This window comes from Sus scrofa, chromosome 18, assembly GCF_054392235.1.
Source record: "Sus scrofa isolate SSC_HxYL_T2T_F1_AM1 chromosome 18, Sscrofa_HxYL_maternal_Yorkshire_Landrace_v2.0, whole genome shotgun sequence".
Taxonomy (NCBI): Eukaryota; Metazoa; Chordata; class Mammalia; order Artiodactyla; family Suidae; genus Sus; species Sus scrofa.
Window position 1 is genome coordinate 16,363,883 of NC_139400.1, and position 20,017 is coordinate 16,383,899.

General features: G+C 54.5%; 1 protein-coding gene and 2 gene segments (V, D, J or C); all 3 read right to left on the reverse strand.

Annotated features, from left to right (window-relative positions):
• LOC110257561 (T cell receptor beta constant 2-like) overlaps window positions 1-20,017 on the reverse strand; it is a 192,884-nt gene that overhangs the window by 8,562 nt on the left and 164,305 nt on the right.
• LOC100621559 (T cell receptor beta constant 1) lies at window positions 324-7,682 on the reverse strand. The gene is made up of 5 exons (XM_085005243.1): window positions 7,290-7,682; window positions 2,176-2,562; window positions 1,167-1,184; window positions 899-1,005; window positions 324-579 (listed from the first exon to the last, which is right to left on the reverse strand). The coding sequence occupies exons 1-5, from the start codon at window positions 7,444-7,446 to the stop codon at window positions 559-561; spliced, it is 690 nt and encodes a 229-aa protein (XP_084861369.1). The 5' UTR covers window positions 7,447-7,682; the 3' UTR covers window positions 324-558.
• The window catches only part of LOC102167789 (T cell receptor beta constant 1-like), a 116,160-nt gene continuing 106,765 nt past the window's right edge, over window positions 10,623-20,017 (reverse strand). The window contains 4 exon segments of the C gene segment in view: window positions 10,623-10,878; window positions 11,198-11,304; window positions 11,466-11,483; window positions 12,475-12,861. Of these exon segments, the coding sequence occupies window positions 10,858-10,878; window positions 11,198-11,304; window positions 11,466-11,483; window positions 12,475-12,861 (533 nt within the window).

The window sequence follows — 20,017 nt, forward strand, 5'->3', positions numbered from 1 at the left end:
CCACTTGGCAGGTGGCCGCACCTGTGTAGGTGGGCTCTCCCTCTGAGCACCTGTGTCCAGGTAGGACAGGACATTTCTCTAGGTGACATCCCTGTTTTGCTAAGCTGGTCAGGGTAAGCCTCCCTCTTCACCCATCACCACAATTCACACATCCCGACATTCCTCTGACAAGGAGGAGCAGTGCCAGCCACCGGCAGGGCCCCTCGCCCCTCTGAGCCAAGGGGACTGCACTGTCCTCGAGTGCCTCTGGTTTCCACCCTGGCTGGAGTCACATGGGAGTACAGAGGTGAACCGAGAGCTCGCTAGACACTCGCGAGGCAGCATCCGGGCAGAACAGGCTGTTTTTATTGGTTGGGTCAGCTCAGGCAGGCTGGGGTCCCCCCTGGGCTAGGGAGATGGCAGTCAGGAGTGGGCAGGGGTGCCTGCCCATGGGGGAGAGCCGAGGATGAGGAGAGAGATGGGAGCAGCTCCTCAGAAGCACTGGGAGGAATGGAAAGAGGAGAGTCACCCCAGGCCCACAGCAGGCTGGAAGCTCCTGGCTCCACGTCAGAGCCGGCTTCAGGCACCCTTTCTCTTGACCTGAAGGAGAGATGGTTTGGGAGATGACCACTAGCCAGGAGCGGTGGGGACTGAGGGGACTCGAATGGCCCACTGATGAGACCGGTAGCAAAGGGCAGGGCTCTTCCCAACAACACGGGGTTTTCAGGGAGCCCAGCTCTCCTTCCCCACGTGGCCCTGCCGTGGTCCTTCCCAGAGGCACGTCGTGTCTTGTGAGGCAGATGGGTGACCCCCCTCTTCACTCTCAGCCCCTGGTGGGGGCCACATGCCCCTGGGTCTGAGTTGCTCGGTTTCAAGTGTGGCCTCCACCCTGCCTGCCCCCTCCTGCCCTCCTCCTTACCGTGGCCATCAGCACCAGGGCGCTGACCAGCACAGCGTACAGGGCGGCCTTCCCCAGCAGGATCTCATAGAGGAGGGTGGCGGACAGGACCCCTTGTTGATAGGACGCTGGGGGCAGGAAGGGCAAGTGGGTGGGTCCCACTGAGCATGTTTCCCTGGGATTTTTGCACCCCTCCCCTGCTCCCCAGCATGGTCCATGGGTTCTTCAGTCTCTGCTTCCAGAGCCAAGGTCGTGGGAGATGGAGAGAAAGCAGGAGAGGAACACTTACCCGAGCTGAAGCCACAGTCTGAAAGAAAACAGAGGAGGGAAACAGATGAGAGACTCCGTCTTCTAGAGCAGACTGATGGCGAAGCCAGCCTTCCTCAGTCCTTCAGCAGGCCAGCTGCTAAGTCTTGCCAGCAACTCTGTGAGCTTGGGTGTGGCTCCTTTCCCAGTTGAGCCTTCAGATGAGACCCCAGCTTTGCCTGACACCTGACTGCAACCTCTTGAGGGAGAGGACCCGGCTTAACTCTGCCCAAGTTAAAGTTCCCATCGTGGCTCAGCAGTTAACGAACCCAACTAGCATCCATGGGGTTGCGGGTTCGATCCCTGCTCTCACTCATTGAGTTAAGGATCTGGTGTTGCTCTGAGCTCTGGTGTAGGTCGAAGACATGGCTCAGATCCCGCGTCACTGGCACTGTGGTGTACCCCTTCGGCTACAGCTCCAATTGAACCCCTAGCCTGGGAACCTCCATATGCTGTGGAGGCAGCCTTAAAAAAACATCAAAGAACACCAAAATAAAATAAACTCTTCCCAATTTCCTGACCCATCAGAACTATGTGATAATTAATGTATGGGGGTTTGAGGTGCTTAAAAACAAAGCAGAACAAAATACCCGCCCCATCTCCCAAGTCTAAGCCAGCCTTACAGTCCGCCCAGGCTCAGAGCAGCCTCAGGTCAGTGCTAGCACTGCCTTCCTTCTCTTGTGCCCATGTGCCCCTGTGCCCAGAGCATCCTTGGAATTCACGACTCAGGGCAGCCCTGAAGAGGATGAGGGCCCCACTCAGACCTGAGCTGTGCACGTGGGCAGTGAGGGGACCCAGCAGCACAGCTGAGTGGCACCGAGCACCTGGGGGAGGAACGAGCCCCATGTGCCCTGTCCACCCTCGTGCTGCCTCTGGTCTTCCCGCCCCACCCCTTTGGTCCGGATCCAGACAGCCTGGCCCTCTCCCTGGGTCTCTCCCTTCCTCTGTTCTGACGCACTCCATGCAGAAGCCGCCCAGGCCCCGCTGCTCACCTGCTTTGCCCCAGGCCTCCGCACTGATGTTCTGGGTGATGGGCTTGGTCCAGTTGTACTCCCACTCGTCGTCCTCCGTGAGCCCATAGAACTGGACTTGGCAGCGGAAGTGGTTGCGGGGGTTGTGCCAGAAGGCGGCGGTGACCCTCAGCCGGCTGCTCAGACAGTAGCTGGAGTCATTGCGGCTGGGGTCCTCCCTGTAGGGCTGAAGGTCCGTGCTGACCCCGCTCTGGACCTGCTTCCCGTTCACCCACCAGCTCAGCTCCACGTGGTCGGGGTAGAAGCCTGTGGCCAGGCACACGAGGGTGGCCTTCTGGGTCCGGGAGATCTCCGCTTCCGATGGTTCAAACACGGCCACCTTGGGTGGTCTCACCTGCTGCAGGTCCTCTGCAAGGAAGGGGGGTTGGGGCCAGGGCTGCTCTGAGGGCTGGGAGGTATGTTATGGCCGTGTGTGTGTGTGTGTGTGTGTGTGTGTGTGTGTGTGTCAGACAGAGTGTGTGAGTGTGGGCATGTGAGAGAGGGCAGGACAGGAGCTTATCATGAGGCCAAATTATGTAGCTGTGTTTTGGGGGGTCACCACCCCACTCCCCTGTGATCTTTCTACCTCCACGTGCCCGTCCTGTGTCCTCACCCTATGACAGGCCTGGCTACTGTGTCTCCATCCCTGAAGGTGGCATTACCAATGGCACTGCCCAACATCCTGAGTAATGGCTCTCCTTTCACATTATTTGATTTCTTATCCAGCCATACAGACCTGCCTGTCTACTCCTCCCTGTAATGTGCTGTCATTATGTAAATAGATCACTGGACTGGAATCAGAAAGACAGAGTTCAGGAGTTCTCATCATGGCTCAGCAGTAATGAACCCGACTAGTATCCATGAGGATGCAGGTTCAATCCCTAGCCTCCCTCAGTAGGTTAAGGATCCATTGTTGCTATGAGCTGTGATGTAGGTCGAAGATGCAGCTCAGATCCCACATTGCTGTGGCTGTGGTGCAAGCCAGAGGCTATAGCTCTGAGTCGACCTTTAGCCTGGAAACCTCCATGTGTCCTGGGTATGGCCCTAAAAAGAAGAAAGATTGAAAGAAAGAGAGAAAGAGAGGAAGAAAGAGAGGAAGGAAGGAAGGAAGGAAGGAAGAAAGAAAGAAAGAAAGAAAAAGAGAGAGAGAGACAGAGAGAGAGAGAGAGAGAGAGAAAGAAAGAAAGAAAAGAACAAACAAGACAAGAGTTCAAATCTGATTTGCCCACCAGTGTGAGTTCAGATGGTCTCTCAGTTTCCTTGCATCGCTCTTTGCTTGGGAGGAGAAAATCTCCACACTGACTGTCGAGGGGGGCGGTGGTAGAAATTACACAACATAAGGATTCAGAAAGCCCCTGCCCTCAGCTGGGTTACATGTATGTGAGTTGGAGGGGCTGAGCAGTGAAGGCGACTTGGGCCTAAGAAGGGCCTCTGGGGGTTTGCTGCAGAGGACAGTATAGAGGTGGCATATTTTGTGGGCTCCCGTGAGGACATCCTTTGGATTGGGGTGTGCTCATGAGAATGGGGGGTTTTCTGACTTTTGGGTGCTTCAGGAGGCCATCCTAGCCGTTCTTCTGCCTCTGGGTACCCCTGAGCCTCCTCGGCTCTGACAGACACTCATCTTCAACCTTCTTTGCCCCCTGGCTTCCACATGTTCACCCTTTCCCCACCAGCAAGCTGCCTAAAAGTGGCCCTGAGATCATCAGAGCATCTTCTGACTACAGGGCTCCCTGGGGAGGGCAAAGCGAGCTTGCCTCCCTGTTTGTGAGTCCCTGTGGGGTATGAGCAGCAGGCTTCCCCAAGTGGGTGTGACCGCCTGTCCTGGCAAGCTTCTGTGCTGTGTGCATGGCTGGGGGGTGGCCTAGGCTCAGACAGAATTAGCAACTTTCTCTTGTTCCAGCCCCCCTCTGTCACATACCCAGCTCTTCATCCCTCATCCACACGCCAACCCTGGCCCACCCCCCCTTTGTCACTGGTCTCCCCTCCCTCCCCATAACCTCGGAATTACAATCCAACTCTGCTGCATACTCTACATGGAGCTAGTATTGTTCTTCATAGCAGATTTAGCAGCAGGTTGGCTGATGACTTTGTATAGCAGAGGGAAGCTGTACACAGATTCACCTGTCCAAGTTCATTAAAGGGCCACGCTTAGAACCCAGGTTCACCTGCATCAAAGATCTCTGTCTTTTCTCCAGCCTGTCTGTCACAGGAGCCCTGACTGCCTCTGGGAACAGCTCAGCGAGCCACACTGGCTCCATCTTAATGGGACTAACTACAAACAGAGCCTACTCTTGTCCAATAATCCAGGTAAATATATGCTTGCTGAGGGTAGACACTCTGGGGTCTCATGTTCTCATCACCATGAGACCTTTGTTGATGTTATTATTTTTTTTTTTTAATGTTTGTTCGTGAAAGCTGTTTCTCAGGCCAGGGATTGAATTTGAGCTCCTGCTGAGACCTATGCTGCAGCTGCGGCAACGCCTGATCCCTTACCTCATGGTGGCCTGCCTGGGGATCAAGCCTAGTGCCTCCACAGAGAGCTGAGCTGCTGCAGTCTGATTCCCAACCACGGAGCCACAGTGGAACTCCCAGGGGGTCTTTAAGGTCCCTTTCCAGAAATCAGGGCCTGAGGTTCTCCTGGGAGAATTCCTTGCCAATATCTGCATTTTAATATACCTCCTTCCTCAGCTGGCTGTTCAACCTTGTTCCACTCGAATACCTAGTTTGAGGAGGGAGACTGGGGGCTGGGGGCAGGCAGGATGTACCTGGGGAGTGGATCCACCTCAGTGGGGATGTCCCATCAAGCCCATGTATGCTGTACACACAGCCTGGCACTCAGGGGTCTGGGGCTCAGCAGGAGGGGCAGGGGGTTCAAATCTCTTATTTATTTATTTTTACTGCTGTCCCTGGGGCACATGGAGGTTCCCAGGTTAGGGGTCCAATTGGAACCATAGCCGCTGACCTGCATCACAGCCACGGCAACGGCAATGCGGGACCCCAGCCGCTCTGCGACTTACACCACAGCTCAGGGCAATGCTGGATCCTTAACTCACTGAGCGAAGCTAGGGATCAAACCCAGATCCACAACGGGGACTCCTAAAACCTAATTTTAAATCCCAGCTTCTAAAGACTCAATCCGCAAACCCTGCTTGTTAGGATTCTTTTCCTCACTGCCTGGTCTCTCTCTCTCTCTCTCTCTCTCTCACTAGTTAACCTCTCTCTGTTCCACTCTTGTTCATCATCCTATTCCTCCTCCTCTGTTCAGTCAAACCCTCCTCCTACCTCCCAAGAGCTGGCTCTGCAGGGGAGCCACCATCCCTGCTGTTGGCTGTTCCTCTAGCTCCCTGTCCCTCTGCAGGCGCTACAGCCCTGCAACCCTTCCTACTGCCCAGGGTTGCCCTCCTCAGTCTTTTTCTCCAATCAAGGGGCTCACAGACTCCCCATAAATCCTCTTTTCACTATGGCTCCCGCTGCCCCTATATACGTCAGAGAAAAAAAGACCAAAGCCCCTCTTGCCCTCTGTCTCTGTTCTAGTATACAATCCGCCCCCCCCAGCCCCTTATCCCTTGCAGAGCTGGCCCCACTGATGGACAACTGTCCAAGTGTCCCACCTCCAGCCCACCCTACCTTTCTCAGGAGATGCAGGGACCCCAAATGGAAAGCAAGAAGAAAGCAAATCTCACCTATGATGGTGAGCCTGGTGCCTGGGCCAAAATACCGCTCCTGAGAGCACACAGTCCCAGCCCAGCAGGCAAACTCGCCAGTGCTCAGCCCTCAGGCTCCTGGGTCCCAGTGCCTGGCTCCAGCGCAGGGAGGGGACCTGGTGCCCAGATCTGCCCACCCTGCACTACTGGCGCCTTCCATCCCACCCTGCCACCGGCTCCCTGGCTCACAGACACTCACCCGCACAGTCGGCTGCCTGCCAGCCCCAAAGCTCTGGGCGGCACCTGCAGAACACAGCCCTGGGACTACCCACGAAACCCCAGCCGCGCTGCCCACGCTCACCTAGCACCAGGAGCCGGGTGCCCGGCCCGAAGTACTGGGTCTCTGAATCACGGCCCCCCAACCCCGTGCAAAATCCCTCCCCTCCCTGCATCCCCCCCTGTCCTGGCGTCCCCTCTCACCTAGCACCGTCAGCCAGGTGCCTGGGCCAAAGTGCTGAGTGTTTTGACTCACAGCCAAAGTTAGCAGCACAAAAATGGGTCCTGCCACCCAGCACCCTTTCCAAGAGCCTCACTCCCCTCCGTGGAGCCCCAGGACACCACCTTGCTCACCTAGCACTGTCAGGCGGGTGCCCTCGCCGAAATACAGAGGGTCTGTGCTCACAGCCCTGAGGCCCAGGACAAAAACCAGCGCTCTCCCCTCCTGAAGCCCAAGACTCAAACCCAAGTCCCACTAACCCTGAGCACAGCTCCACATGTAGTTGGGCAGCTGCCCCCTCTCTCCCTCCTGCCCCAGGGAATCCAGCTGCCCACCTTACCCAGCACAGTCAGCCTGGAACCATCCCCAAAGTACAGCTGTGCCGCATTCACACAGCTCTGGGGACTCAGGCACAAACTGAGCCTTCCCTGAGTACAGCCTGGAGGGTCTGAAGTCCACTCCCTGGAAGCCAGGGTCCAGGGGGTCACCCAGGCTGGGCAGCCCACTCTCACTCACCCCCTGGAGAGGCTGTCTTACCCAGCACAGTGAGCCTGGTTCCTGGTCCGAAATGCTGCTCAGCGTAGCACAGTGCAAAGGGGCTGCCCTCCATTCCTCCTGGCTGCCCCACATCCCCTGGCACAGGCTGAGGACCACCCTCCTTCTCCCTGCAGCGTCTCTCTTCCCACCTACCTCCAGAACCAGCTGGACTCAGGAATCTGGACACTGCTCGAGCTCATCCCCAGTCTGCAGAGAACCAACTCGGCTTGGGGACAACACCGTGGGTGGGAAATCCGAAGGGATACTGGTGAGGGAGGGTGGGGTTGGGGAGGGTTCCAGGCCAGACCCTGCCTCTCACTGCTTCTGAGACCTGCAACCTCTCAGGCCTCAGTCACTCCACCTGGATGGGGTCATCTCCTTGCCCCGGCGTGGTTGTGAGTGCTTAACAAGTACCACACCTGCAAGTACTTTGTCAGAGGGCCCTTGGATGAAAAGCGCTGGGTGATGAGCCCACTTGGATGCCTTGATTCTTCCCTTGGCTGGAAGCTGGAAGCGGAACGCAGAGCGGGCAGGCAGAGATGTTCCCTGAGTCCCGGTCTCTCCCTGGGAGACCATGTCCAGGAGCAGCTCCACAGCCCGCTCCCAGCTCCTCTCCCCAGCTTGAGCCGGGGGTGTCTCCCCCTGGGCTCCGTGGAGCTATTTCTGAGGCAGGGCTTTTTGTAAAAGCACCTCCTCCACCTGTATCACCGTGCCCCCCCATAGCTCCCACAATGTTACAGCAGGATACAAAAATGTTTTCTCCCCTGGGTCCCCTTCCCTCAGCCACATGGGCAGAGGCAGGAAGTGCAGGTGGCAGAGTGGGGCTGGGAAAAGCCCAAGTCAGGGTACCTTGACAGTGGGGAGGGGCTTGGGGAAAGGCAAGCGGTGGGGGGAGGGAAGCCCCTCGCTGCAACCCGGGCCGCTCTGTGGAGATCACCTAGGTCATGAGGTCGCCCCTGGGGGACTCAGTGTGCCCACCTGCACAGAGGGACATTTATAGTGAGGCGGAGTGGGAGGAGCATCCACAGAGCAGGTGGCCACTTAGGGCAGGAGGACGCAGCCTGAGCGCTCTGAACCTCCCCATTGCCTCCTGAGAGAGAGCCAAGCTCACGTCCATTCATTTATTCCTCAAATATTTAACGCACATCGACCACGGGCCAGGCCTCCTGGCAGTGGCAAGGATGGGCTCCACTCTCAGAGTGGGATGCACTGACGTGCCTTTTCAGCCCTCCTTTTCAAAACTCATGTGTTGACTCCATAAATACTATTGAGTGCCTGCAATGTGCCAGGCTCTTTTCTAGACACTAGAGAAACGCTAGCGAAATAAACAGACGAAAACCATGCACGCCTCGCAGTTCAATCCTTTGTTTGATACTTGGAAACAACCATTTTTATCATGTTCTTGTGTATCCTTCCAGAAATAAACTATGTATGTACAAGCCAATACAACCCTGCATTTTTCCTTCCAGAAAAATGCACAAACATCACACTATTCCACCCCTTGATGTCTCAATGAACACTCTACCACGGAGAGGGCTTCTAGGAAAACAGAGAATCAGGTTACGTTATTTGCTTAACTATTGTCTTTTTAGGGCCGCACCTGCAGCATATGGAAGTTCTCAGGCTAGGGGTCGAAAGAGAGTTGCAGCTGCCAGTCTACACCACAGCCAGGGGACCTGGGATCCAAGCTGCTTTGGCAACCTACTCAGCAGCTCAGGGCAATGCTTCATCCTAACCCACTGAGCGAGGCAAGGGATCGAACTCCCATCCTCAGGGACACTAGTCGCACCCTTAGCACGCTGAGCCACAGTGGGAACTCCGAGCCTTACTTTTGATAACTTCCATCTTGGAACCCTATGCCCAGCTGAGTGGAACTACCAAGAGGTACCCGACCGGGCACTTTCAGCCCCCATTCATGTCTCTGACTGTCCTGACTCCTCTCCTGCCTGGATAAATGATACCAATTCTTCCTTTTTTAAAATCTTGGTCTTTTTAGGGCTGCACCTGCGGCACATGGAGGTTCCCAGGCTAGAGGTCGAATGGGGGCTGTAGATGCTAGCCTATGCCACAGTCACAGCAATGCCAGATCTGAGCCACGACTGGGACCCACACCACGGCTCAGTGCAATGCCAGATCCTTAACCCACTGAGCGAGATCAGGGATGGAACCTGCGTCCTCATGGATGCTAGTCAGATGTGTGTCCACTGAGCCACAACGGGAACTCCCCAATTCTTCCCTTGAAGAGCCTGCCCCTTTCTCAGACTCTCCCCAGATGATCACAGCAGAAACTGGGTGCTAGCCTCTGTCTGCACTGCAGTAGCCAGCTTGCATTGCATTTCAAAGCAGCACCTTCTATGTCAGCTCTTTCGATTGGGGAATTATTCCCGTGAGGAACAGGGACCTCTCAGGGACTGTGACTTGGATGTCTTTATTGTTCTGAATGTCAAGAGCAAATGTTGCAATGATAGGTGCCTAGTGAGTGGGGACTGAGCACACGCATGCATGCACGTGTGTGGGTATGTAGACACACATGTCGGAATGCATGTGTGTGTTGCAACAGAGAGACAGCGGTGTGTTTTAGGCCTGTGAGTGGAAGGGCAGGTGGCTATTTCAGGCAGGCCTTAGGGTGACATCTGCTCTGGAATTGGGTCATTTGGGGTTCACTCATTGATTCATTCATTTTCTCCAGGAGATCTTGTTGGGCTCAACACTGAGCCAAGGTCCGATGCCATATCCCAAGGGTGTTATCTCAACACACAATTCTGCCATCTTCAAGTGGGGCTGTAGATGGTATAGAGGTGGTTTCCACCAAGCGGGGTCAGTGACAGGAAGAAGGAGGGCACACAAACTACAGCCTGCATTTCATCCAGCCCTGAAGGGGTGGGGGTAGAGGCAAGGATGCTTCTTGGAGGAAGGCGTCAGCACTAAGTCTTCAAGGATGCCTGGGGGTGGACACCTATGTCCCTCCAAAGAGAGACGGCTGCTAAATGGCCTCCAAGCCAGGGGCTCAGGGGCCAGGGCGATGGGAGTGAGGATGAGTACAGACTAAGGAGGTGGAGGACCGCAGTGGACCTTTCCTGCCATCCTGAGGACCATGCACTGCGTCCCCCTGGTGACAATGATGCAATAAAGAGCTTGGGAGGGATTTCTAGAGGTGGCCATCGGGCTGACCCTCGGATTCAGGAACCCGTATCTTCTATCCTCCTGAGAGGGCTCAGCAGACATTTTCAAACCCGTTTAACTCACTGCAGTGCAGTTCACAACCAGGGTTGTTTCTTCACCTGGAAGATGCATATGCTACTGAGGAGAGAGTTCCAAGTCCGTGACTTTTCTCACCTGGAGGCATCACACGGTGACAAAGGAGGCCCAGCATTGTTCTCAGGCAGACAGTGTTAAGGAGCAAGGCAGACACCTGGGTCACTGAGCTTTGCTGGCCTGGGGACAGGACCACTTGGCAGGTGGCCGCACCTGTGTAGGTGGGCTCTCCCTCTGAGCACCTGTGTCCAGGTAGGACAGGACATTTCTCTAGGTGACATCCCTGTTTTGCTAAGCTGGTCAGGGTAAGCCTCCCTCTTCACCCATCACCACAATTCACACATCCCGACATTCCTCTGACAAGGAGGAGCAGTGCCTCACCCCTCTGAGCCAAGGAGACTGCACTGTCCTCGAGTGCCTCTGGTTTCCACCCTGGCTGGAGTCACATGGGAGTTCAGAGGTGAACCGAGAGCTCGGTAGACACTTGCGAGGCAGCATCCGGGCAGAACAGGCTGTTTTTATTGGTTGGGTCAGCTCAGGCAGGCTGGGGTCCCCCCTGGGCTAGGGAGATGGCAGTCAGGAGTGGGCAGGGGTGCCTGCCCATGGGGGAGAGCCGAGGATGAGGAGAGAGATGGGAGCAGCTCCTCAGAAGCACTGGGAGGAATGGAAAGAGGAGAGTCACCCCAGGCCCACAGCAGGCTGGAAGCTCCTGGCTCCACGTCAGAGCCGGCTTCAGGCACCCTTTCTCTTGACCTGAAGGAGAGATGGTTTGGGAGATGACCGCTAGCCAGGAGCGGTGGGGACTGAGGGGACTCGAATGGCCCACTGATGAGACCGGTAGCAAAGGGCAGGGCTCTTCCCAACAACACGGGATTTTCAGGGAGCCCAGCTCTCCTTCCCCACGTGGCCCTGCCGTGGTCCTTCCCAGAGGCACGGCGTGTCTTGTGAGGCAGATGGGTGACCCCCCTCTTCACTCTGAGCCCCTGGTGGGGGCCACATGCCCCTGGGTCTGAGTTGCTCGGTTTCAAGTGTGGCCTCCACCCTGCCTGCCCCCTCCTGCCCTCCTCCTTACCGTGGCCATCAGCACCAGGGCGCTGACCAGCACAGCGTACAGGGCGGCCTTCCCCAGCAGGATCTCATAGAGGAGGGTGGCGGACAGGACCCCTTGCTGATAGGACGCTGGGGGCAGGAAGGGCAAGTGGGTGGGTCCCACTGAGCATGTTTCCCTGGGATTTTTGCACCCCTCCCCTGCTCCCCAGCATGGTCCATGGGTTCTTCAGTCTCTGCTTCCAGAGCCAAGGTCATGGGAGATGGAGAGAAAGCAGGAGAGGAACACTTACCCGAGCTGAAGCCACAGTCTGAAAGAAAACAGAGGAGGGAAACAGATGAGAGACTCTGTCTTCTAGAGCAGACTGATGGCAAAGCCAGCCTTCCTCAGTCCTTCAGCAGGCCAGCTGCTAAGTCTTGCCAGCAACTCTGTGAGCTTGGGTGTGGCTCCTTTCCCAGTTGAGCCTTCAGATGAGACCCCAGCTTTGCCTGACACCTGACTGCAACCTCTTGAGGGAGAGGACCCGGCTTAACTCTGCCCAAGTTAAAGTTCCCATCGTGGCTCAGCAGTTAACGAACCCAACTAGCATCCATGGGGTTGCGGGTTCGATCCCTGCTCTCACTCATTGAGTTAAGGATCTGGTGTTGCTGTGAACTGTGGTGTAGGTCGAAGACATGGCTCAGATCCCGCGTCACTGGCACTGTGGTGTACCCCTTCGGCTACAGCTCCAATTGAACCCCTAGCCTGGGAACCTCCATATGCCAGGGAGGCAGCCTTAAAAAAACATCAAAGATCACTGAAATAAAATAAACTCTTCCCAGTTTCCTGACCCATCAGAACTATGTGATAATTAATGTATGGGGGTTTGAGGTGCTTAAAAACAAAGCAGAACAAAATACCCGCCCCATCTCCCAAGTCTAAGCCAGCCTTACAGTCCGCCCAGGCTCAGAGCAGCCTCAGGTCAGTGCTAGCACTGCCTTCCTTCTCTTGTGCCCATGTGCCCCTGTGCCCAGAGCATCCTTGGAATTCACGACTCAGGGCAGCCCTGAAGAGGATGAGGGCCCCACTCAGACCTGAGCTGTGCACGTGGGCAGTGAGGGGACCCAGCAGCACAGCTGAGTGGCACCGAGCACCTGGGGGAGGAACGAGCCCCATGTGCCCTGTCCACCCTCGTGCTGCCTCTGGTCTTCCCGCCCCACCCCTTTGGTCCGGATCCAGACAGCCTGGCCCTCTCCCTGGGTCTCTCCCTTCCTCTGCTCTGACGCACTCCATGCAGAGGCCGCCCAGGCCCCGCTGCTCACCTGCTTTGCCCCAGGCCTCCGCACTGATGTTCTGGGTGATGGGCTTGGTCCAGTTGTACTCCCACTCGTCGTCCTCCGTGAGCCCATAGAACTGGACTTGGCAGCGGAAGTGGTTGCGGGGGTTGTGCCAGAAGGCGGCGGTGACCCTCAGCCGGCTGCTCAGACAGTAGCTGGAGTCATTGCGGCTGGGGTCCTCCCTGTAGGGCTGAAGGTCCGTGCTGACCCCGCTCTGGACCTGCTTCCCGTTCACCCACCAGCTCAGCTCCACGTGGTCGGGGTAGAAGCCTGTGGCCAGGCACACGAGGGTGGCCTTCTGGGTCCGGGAGATCTCCGCTTCCGATGGTTCAAACACGGCCACCTTGGGTGGTCTCACCTGCTGCAGGTCCTCTGCAAGGAAGGGGGGTTGGGGCCAGGGCTGCTCTGAGGGCTGGGAGGTATGTTATGGCCGTGTGTGTGTGTGTGTGTGTGTGTGTGTGTGTGTGTGTGTGTGTTTAGAGGACAGGGAAGGAGGTTACCCAGTCATCATGAAATAACATTATATAGTAATAGAAATTGTTTTTAGGGGTCACAATCCCTATTCTCTGTTGTTTTCCTCTCTCGATTTAGCCCCCTTTTCTCGGTCACCCCTTGGGTGCACATGCTGGCTGCTGCCTACATCTTCCTCATGTGTTATTATTTCCTGATATTTTTGACTTTCTTTGCAATATCTTCTACTTGGGGCCTTGTAGGATTCTCTATTAAATACATGCATCTGTCTGTATTTTTTTCCCTAGTTCAAAGCCTTCTTTGGTGCCTATCTAATTTTTCCGACTTAGAAGCCATAGTAGATTTGGATGAGCCTGGAATTTGAGGCAGACTGAAAATTCCTCCTAGCACCATGATCTTGGCAACCATATTGCCTTTTCCTAATTATTATTGTCCTGTTTTGCAAGGTGTAGGTGTTTGTTGGAGTGCTAGCACATATCTATTAGAAGTAGCCATGCCCTTGTCAGTTGCATATTTTGAAACTATTTTCTCCCATTCTGTAAGTTGTCTTTTCTTTTTTTTTAATGGTTTCCTTTGTCATGTAAAAGCTTGTCCATTTGAATAGTTCCCATTGGTTTATTTGTGCTTTTATTTCTGCTGCTTTGGGAGACTGACCTGAGAAAACATTCATAAAGTTGATGTCAGAGAAGGTTTTGCCTATGTTCTCTTCTGGGAGTTTGATGGTGTCTTGTCTTACATTTAAGTCTTTATGCCATTTTGATGGAATGGAATTTGGGGTTAATAGATGCAAACTACTGCCTTTGGAATGGATAAGCATTGAGATCCTGCTGCATAGCACTGGGAACTATACCTGGTCTCTTAGGATGGAACAAGATAATGTGAGAAAAAGGAATGTATATGTGTATGTGTAACTGGGTCACCTTGCTCTACAGTAGAAAATTGACAGAAGACTGTAAACCAGCTACAATGGAAAAAATAAAAATCATTATAAAATTTTTAAAAAAAGAAGTCGCCATGCTTGCGTAGAAGAGAGACCTTTCTATTGCATCTGATACAGTTCTTTTTTCTCTACGATACCCAGCTCACTTTTGTTTTGTTTTTCATGTGTAACCTGTTTTCAGGAGCACAGGTGCCTCTGGCTGTTACCCTTTCCAAAAGTTCACACTGTCTCCTCGCAGGTGCTCAGGCTGTGTTGTCGCTTGCCGGGGATAGCTAGATTCCATGAAAGAAACTTTTCTGGGTTGAACCCTCTCTTCTTCCCAGTGCTGAGCAAACTTCCCCACCTGCTTTGGAATCCTAGTTCTAGCCACACTTGATATTCATAACAGCAGTAGGAATAAACAAATCTCAATGTCCAAGGGTCAGTTTATGGTAGGGATCATTTTATAAAGTCCCAGGCCCTTTGACATGCCTGGCAGAGAGAGAGAATTTCTGGAATTGTTGGAAGGCTGGCTCTCAGGTGAAGACATGGAGGGATGGAACAAACAAACAAACAAACAAACACGTCTACCTTTCAAGCAGCCTCCTTGTTGCTAGAATGTAGTGTGCCCTCTCTTTGGCTCTGTTCTGGCTATGGGAATGAGTTTGTGGATCAGAAATGTGGCAAACCCAGAGGTCGCCACGTGATCTAAGTTTGGACAAGATTTCTCATGGGGAAAATTGAGACATAGGTTTGGAAAAAGACAAACCACGGCACAGGGGTGGTAACAGTGGCATGAAAAGGGTGGCTACCGCGAGAGGGGTCCTTTATCAAGGATTTTCACATAATTTAGTCCCTTACAAATTCAGGACCTCAAGAGACTGGCAGGGTTATCTCTATTTTACACCAATCTGTGGCCCTGGGACAGTTGAGGTCTCTTTGCAAATTGCAGGAACCTCTCCTTCCCCAGAACCCAGGCATTTTGAACCCCAGTGCTGTGTCCCTTCCAGTGGCCATGGTGGTCCCTGGCACATGCTCCCATCTGCAGGACAAAGCCTGCCCCAGACACCCAGTCTGGTAGGCCCTCTGGGGCCCAGTCTAGCCCAGACCCATCTGGTCCATGCCCTGCTCCTCGCCTGCCTGCTTTGTCTGCAGGGTCGTCATGGTGTGTTAGGGTTTTCCTGAAGGGTCCCTGCCTCTATTATCTCAGTGTAGATCCTGAGGTTCCAGAAGATGGGGCCTCCGATCTATTTATTCTTTTTCTAGATTGTTGGTTGCCGAGATGGTGTAAGTTTCCACCTGTAACAGCTCATTCAGACCTATCACCTCTGACTACCACCCGCACCCCTAGCCCAGTGCCCCCAGAGAACCCCCACCCCCCACCGCAGCACACAGGATGCCATGACCTCTGCCCTTAGGGCTGGCTCAGAAGCCCCCTTCAAGCCACCCCAGTCTCATCAAGCTGCGGCCCCCACTGCCTCCTGAGCCCTCAAACCAGCTGGGGAAGACACACAGAGACCTGGAACACTAGTCGCAATAGAGAAGGAAGACAAAAAGACCAGGGCAGAGGTCTGAGCCAGAGGTAGGCATCAGGAAGGATTTTCACAAAGACAGAGCTATTCACCAAAGCAGGGTCAATAGAGCAGGACTGGAGTTAGAATGGGGGCTGGGGGGATGGAGATCTGATAAGAAAGGGAAAATAAATGAAGCAGCACACCTGCTAAAACAGTAGAGATGAGAGGATTTCTGGAGAACAGTGAGAAGAGCAAGAAAGCACAGCCTGGAGACCAAGCCCAGCTCGGAGCCCTCTGCCGAGGAGCCTCCTCAAACACAGCGGAGTGAGCGGGTGATGCTCTGGCAGGGGAGGTTCTGACCCGTCTTTATACCCCACTCCCCTCCCAGGATGTGGTCACCATGGTCATACACAGGCACCCTTGTCGGGAGCGGCCCTTTACCTGTCACCGTGAGCCTGGTGCCCAGCCCGAAGTGGAGGGGCGAATTATAGGAACACAGCTGCAGACAGCTGTGGCAAAACCCCCAGAGGCCTCCGCCAGCACCCACGTCTTAGCTCCTCGAGGTGGGGTGGCCCCCCTTTGCCTGTCTGGACCAAAGCGGGTCCACTGGGAAACAGCCTCAGCACACTCTGGGGAAAGAGTGGAAGGAGAAGAGGGCAGATCTGTGTACATAAGCAGAAGGAGGAGCCCACCAAAGAGTGAGGAGGCAGATTATGCGCTGAAGACTCAGGGAGGATAAACAGAGAAGCGAATGGAGGGCCATCGACAGCGATGGCAGATTCAGCTCCCTGGAAGCCCCACAGGGATCAGGGATTTTCCTCGACACTCCTCCACCAGGACCGGGAGGGGAGAAGGAGGGAGGTCCAGGGACAATGGCCCTGCCTCCAGGTCCTGTGCCTCACCTAGGACAGAGACTCGAGTCCCATCTCCAAAATGCTGCGCCTGGTTGCTCCACAGTGCAACACCCCAGGGTGGCTGGTGTGGGGCCCTTCTTTCCAGAAGCTAGCTTCCCTTCAGAGCCACTCGGGGTTCTAGCACCTTCTCTGGCCACCCACACTCTCTGAGCCCCTTCTCTGCTGTGTTCTCGACCCCTGCCTTCTCAAAGGGATACTCCAGCGTCCACCACATACCATCTCCAGGGAAGACCGTCACTTACCCAAGACAGAAAGCTTTGTTCCACTGCCGAAAATGAGCTTTTCATTGGTCACACAACACTAAAGCCTGGGAGGGAAACTGCACCTGCCACCTCCCATGGTTTCCTCCCCAAGTCTATCTGCAGCCCCCTGTCCCTTTCCTTAGCAAAATTTTAAGTCTTCAAAGGCAGAGGGGTTGATGCTGTGGTCAGAGGACCAATGTGGTCCCATGTGACTCCCCACACCCCCCTCTCCTGTGTCCATCTCCTTTCTGCATGAGGGAGAAGTTAGCAGGACTGACAGGTCCAAGGCCAGAGGCTCTGCCATCTACCTTGGCTGTGATAGTCACCCTCCAAGGAGAGGGGAGATGGACAAGGTGGCCCCTTTCTAGCTGATACTACCTGCCTCCGGGTAGGGGAAGCCAGGCTTGGCACAGCCAGTCCATGAAATTATTGGGTATGGAGGCTTTCCACCTCCACCAGTGCCCAAGTCTTAGCTCCTTGAGACAGGGGTAGTCCCCTTTGCCTGCCTGGACCAAAGAGAGTCCACTGCGGAGTGGCCCCAGAGTCCACTGGGGAATGGGGAAAACAAGAATTCAGATCTTTCTGATAAAAACATGCTTTGTCCTAGGCACCTGAGATAGACGGACCCTGCCTCTCCTTAGAGGTTCCCAGCCCTCCAGCCTTGACTGGCTTACCTACGACAGTGAGCCGGCTTCCCTCCCCGAAAAAGTAGGTGTCTCCAAAGCACAGCCTCCCAGATTCACTTCAAAACCCACCCTTGGCCGCCGGGGTTCAGGGAGAGGTTGCGGGTGTTCGGGGCTCCCTTCCCTCGCAGAGACAGCAGCCCCCTTCAAACACCCCATCTACCCTTCCAGGGCTGGTCTGGGGCCCCAGGACCTGGGGCCTGGGTCATCCGTTTTCCCCCACATTCGACAGGATAGAGTCCTCCCTTGTGGTACCCGCCTGGGGACGTCGGCCTTACCTACAACCGTCAGCTTGGTCCCTGGGCCGAAGTTATAGTCATAGCACATCAGAATACAGCCACCCTAAAAAGTGCCCTGGGAACCCGCCTTCCCCTACGAGGGGTCAGGAAAGGCCTGCACCACGTCTTACCCACAACCGTGAGCCTGGTGCCTCCTCCAAAGAAGACTTCAGTGTTTGCACAGTGACACAGAGGAGACAAACAGCTGTGAGGTGCTCAGAGCGGAGGGCACGTCAGCTGGTGTCTGGTGGCTTTATAGACACTGCACAGGAGAGTATTGCTGACTTTTGACACTTGGGGCCTTGGAGCATGACCAGAGTCCACCCAGAGGGCCCTGTACCCCTTTTATGATTCCTTTGGAGGGTCCATCGGGGGGGTGTGGGCCTGGGGGGGAGGGGAGGGTCTAAGAGGCCTGTGAGTGGCCGTGGAGGGATAGTGCTGGCTTCTTCCTTTATAGATTGGTCACCTCCCATGTACCTTCCCACTGACCTTGTCCTGGCTGGGGGCTGCAGTGGGGTTGGAGTAAAGGGTCTCTCGGAATCCTTCACCCATGAAGCCACAGAGGCATCTTCCTACGTCTGGCTTTTCTGCCTGGAAGCCTCAGCTCCGATCCGGGCCTGTGCACCGCCATGGCCTTGGCTTGCCAAGTGGATGGGGTGAGACAGAAGCGTGCCAACCCAAGCCCCTCTTGGGCCTGTGAGGCGGGAGAAGGGTGGAGGGACAGTGGGCATTGAGACGGGCAGAAAGGTTTTTGTAAAGATTCTCCGTAGGGTTGAATCACCGTGGCCCCCCCTGTCCCCACAGCATTACAGCTTTATACAAAAACGGCCCCTCCCACAGGTCCGCCCCTCAGAGTTGGGGTCTGTGAGAAACCACCAGAGCAGCTGCTCCTTTGGGGGTGCTGGAGGGTGAGGTGGTGACATCACCAGCCCTGTGCGAGGTGGTGGGGCTCCCTCCTTGTGCCACGCCCTTTCTCTGGGACTTTCTGAGCTCCCCAGAGCTGTGTGTCTCTGCATCAGGGCCCGGTTTCCCCAGCATCCGCAGCTCTGCAAGATGCCTTCACACTAGCAGCCCCTCCTACCCCAGGCCCACCCCGGGGCTGGTCACTCAGAGGCCACACCTTCCATCCGAGAATGAAATCCCTCGGTGCCTAGACTGTCTCTTTGGCCCCCCTGTGAACTTCCAAGGTGGCCTGGAGGAGCACTGACCATGGGCCACGTGGAGGCATGGCCTTCCTAGTGGTAATAAGGTGACAGCTGAGAGCTGTGCTTCTCACCAGGTGTGAGATGAAGGCGGACCACATATGCCATCAGCTGGACCTCAGGCAGCAGAGTCCTGTGCAGAGCTGGGGCACACAGATCTGGAGAGCTAGATGAATCTAGTCTCAGGAACTTTCAAATGCAGTCGCACAATGGCCACAGGACCATGGTCAAGGTCTTCTCCCGCGTCTTCCTGAAGTACAGAAACATGTTAAGTTTTCAGTAGATATTTTGTTTTCCCGGCACAAGATGACCTTGAAATTGAACCTCCAGTTGAGTAGCCCAGCTCCCATTTCACTAGATGGCACTTCCTTTTGTTACTTTTCAAACTATGACCTAACATCTAGGAGAAAGAAAAAAAAAAAAAAAGACAAACTTGCCTACAGAATGATGAGACGCTTAAATAGGAAAATAAATGTGGAATCAAAAGATAAGTGGCAGGAGTTCCCGTCGCGGCGCAGTGGTTAATGAATCCGACTAGGAACCATGGGGTTGTGGGTTCGATCCCTGCCCTTGCTCAGTGGGTTAAGGATCCAGTGTTGCTGTGAGCTGTGGTGTAGGTTGCAGATGCAGCTTGGATCCCGCGTTGCTGTGGCTATGGTGTAGGCCGGTGGCTACAGCTCCAATTAGACCCCTAGCCTGGGAACCTCCACATGCCATGGGAGTGGCCCAAGAAATGGCAAAAAGGAAAAAAAAAAAAAAAAAGGTAAGTGGCAATAAGGGGGAGACATCAGTGATTCTCACCATCGGAGATGATCTTCTTGTTATGATAAACTCCTAGAAAGCAATAAGAAAATAATCCAGCAGCCCAATAAAAATGGCAAAAAACAGAGGTGAGGAAAAAAAAAAATCCAAATAGTGCTTAACCATAGGAAAAAAAATCTTGCAACGATAAATGCCCTGTAAAATTGCACTGAAATGTCACTTTTCACCAGTTCGATTGACAAAATTGAATTATGGAAGATCATTCCATTGGCTAGCTTCTGGTCAAATGTGCATTTTACACATTGATTGCTGCTAGGTGTGCAAAATAATACAACTCTTAATGGGAGCAATTTGGAAATGTCTATAAAAATTACAAATGCACTGTTTTTTTTTTTTTTTTTGTCTTTTGAGAGCCGCACCTGTGGCATATGAAGGTTCCCGGGCTGGGGTCTAATGGGATCTGTAGCTGCTGGCCTACACCACAGCCGCTGCAACGCCATAACTAAGACGTGACTGTGACCTACACCACAGCTCCTTAACCCA

Excerpts from the sequence above, each read along its gene's own strand:
- LOC100621559 (XM_085005243.1), bottom strand. The coding sequence starts at position 7,446 with ATGGTCTCCCAGGGAGAGACCGGGACTCAGGGAACATCTCTGCCTGCC. Across the intron at positions 2,563-7,289 it reads CTCTGACAAAGTACTTGCAG|AGGACCTGCAGCAGGTGAGA; the intron begins GTGTGGTACTTG and ends CCTTCCTTGCAG. Across the intron at positions 580-898 it reads CCCTGGTGCTGATGGCCACG|GTCAAGAGAAAGGGTGCCTG; the intron begins GTAAGGAGGAGG and ends TCTCTCCTTCAG.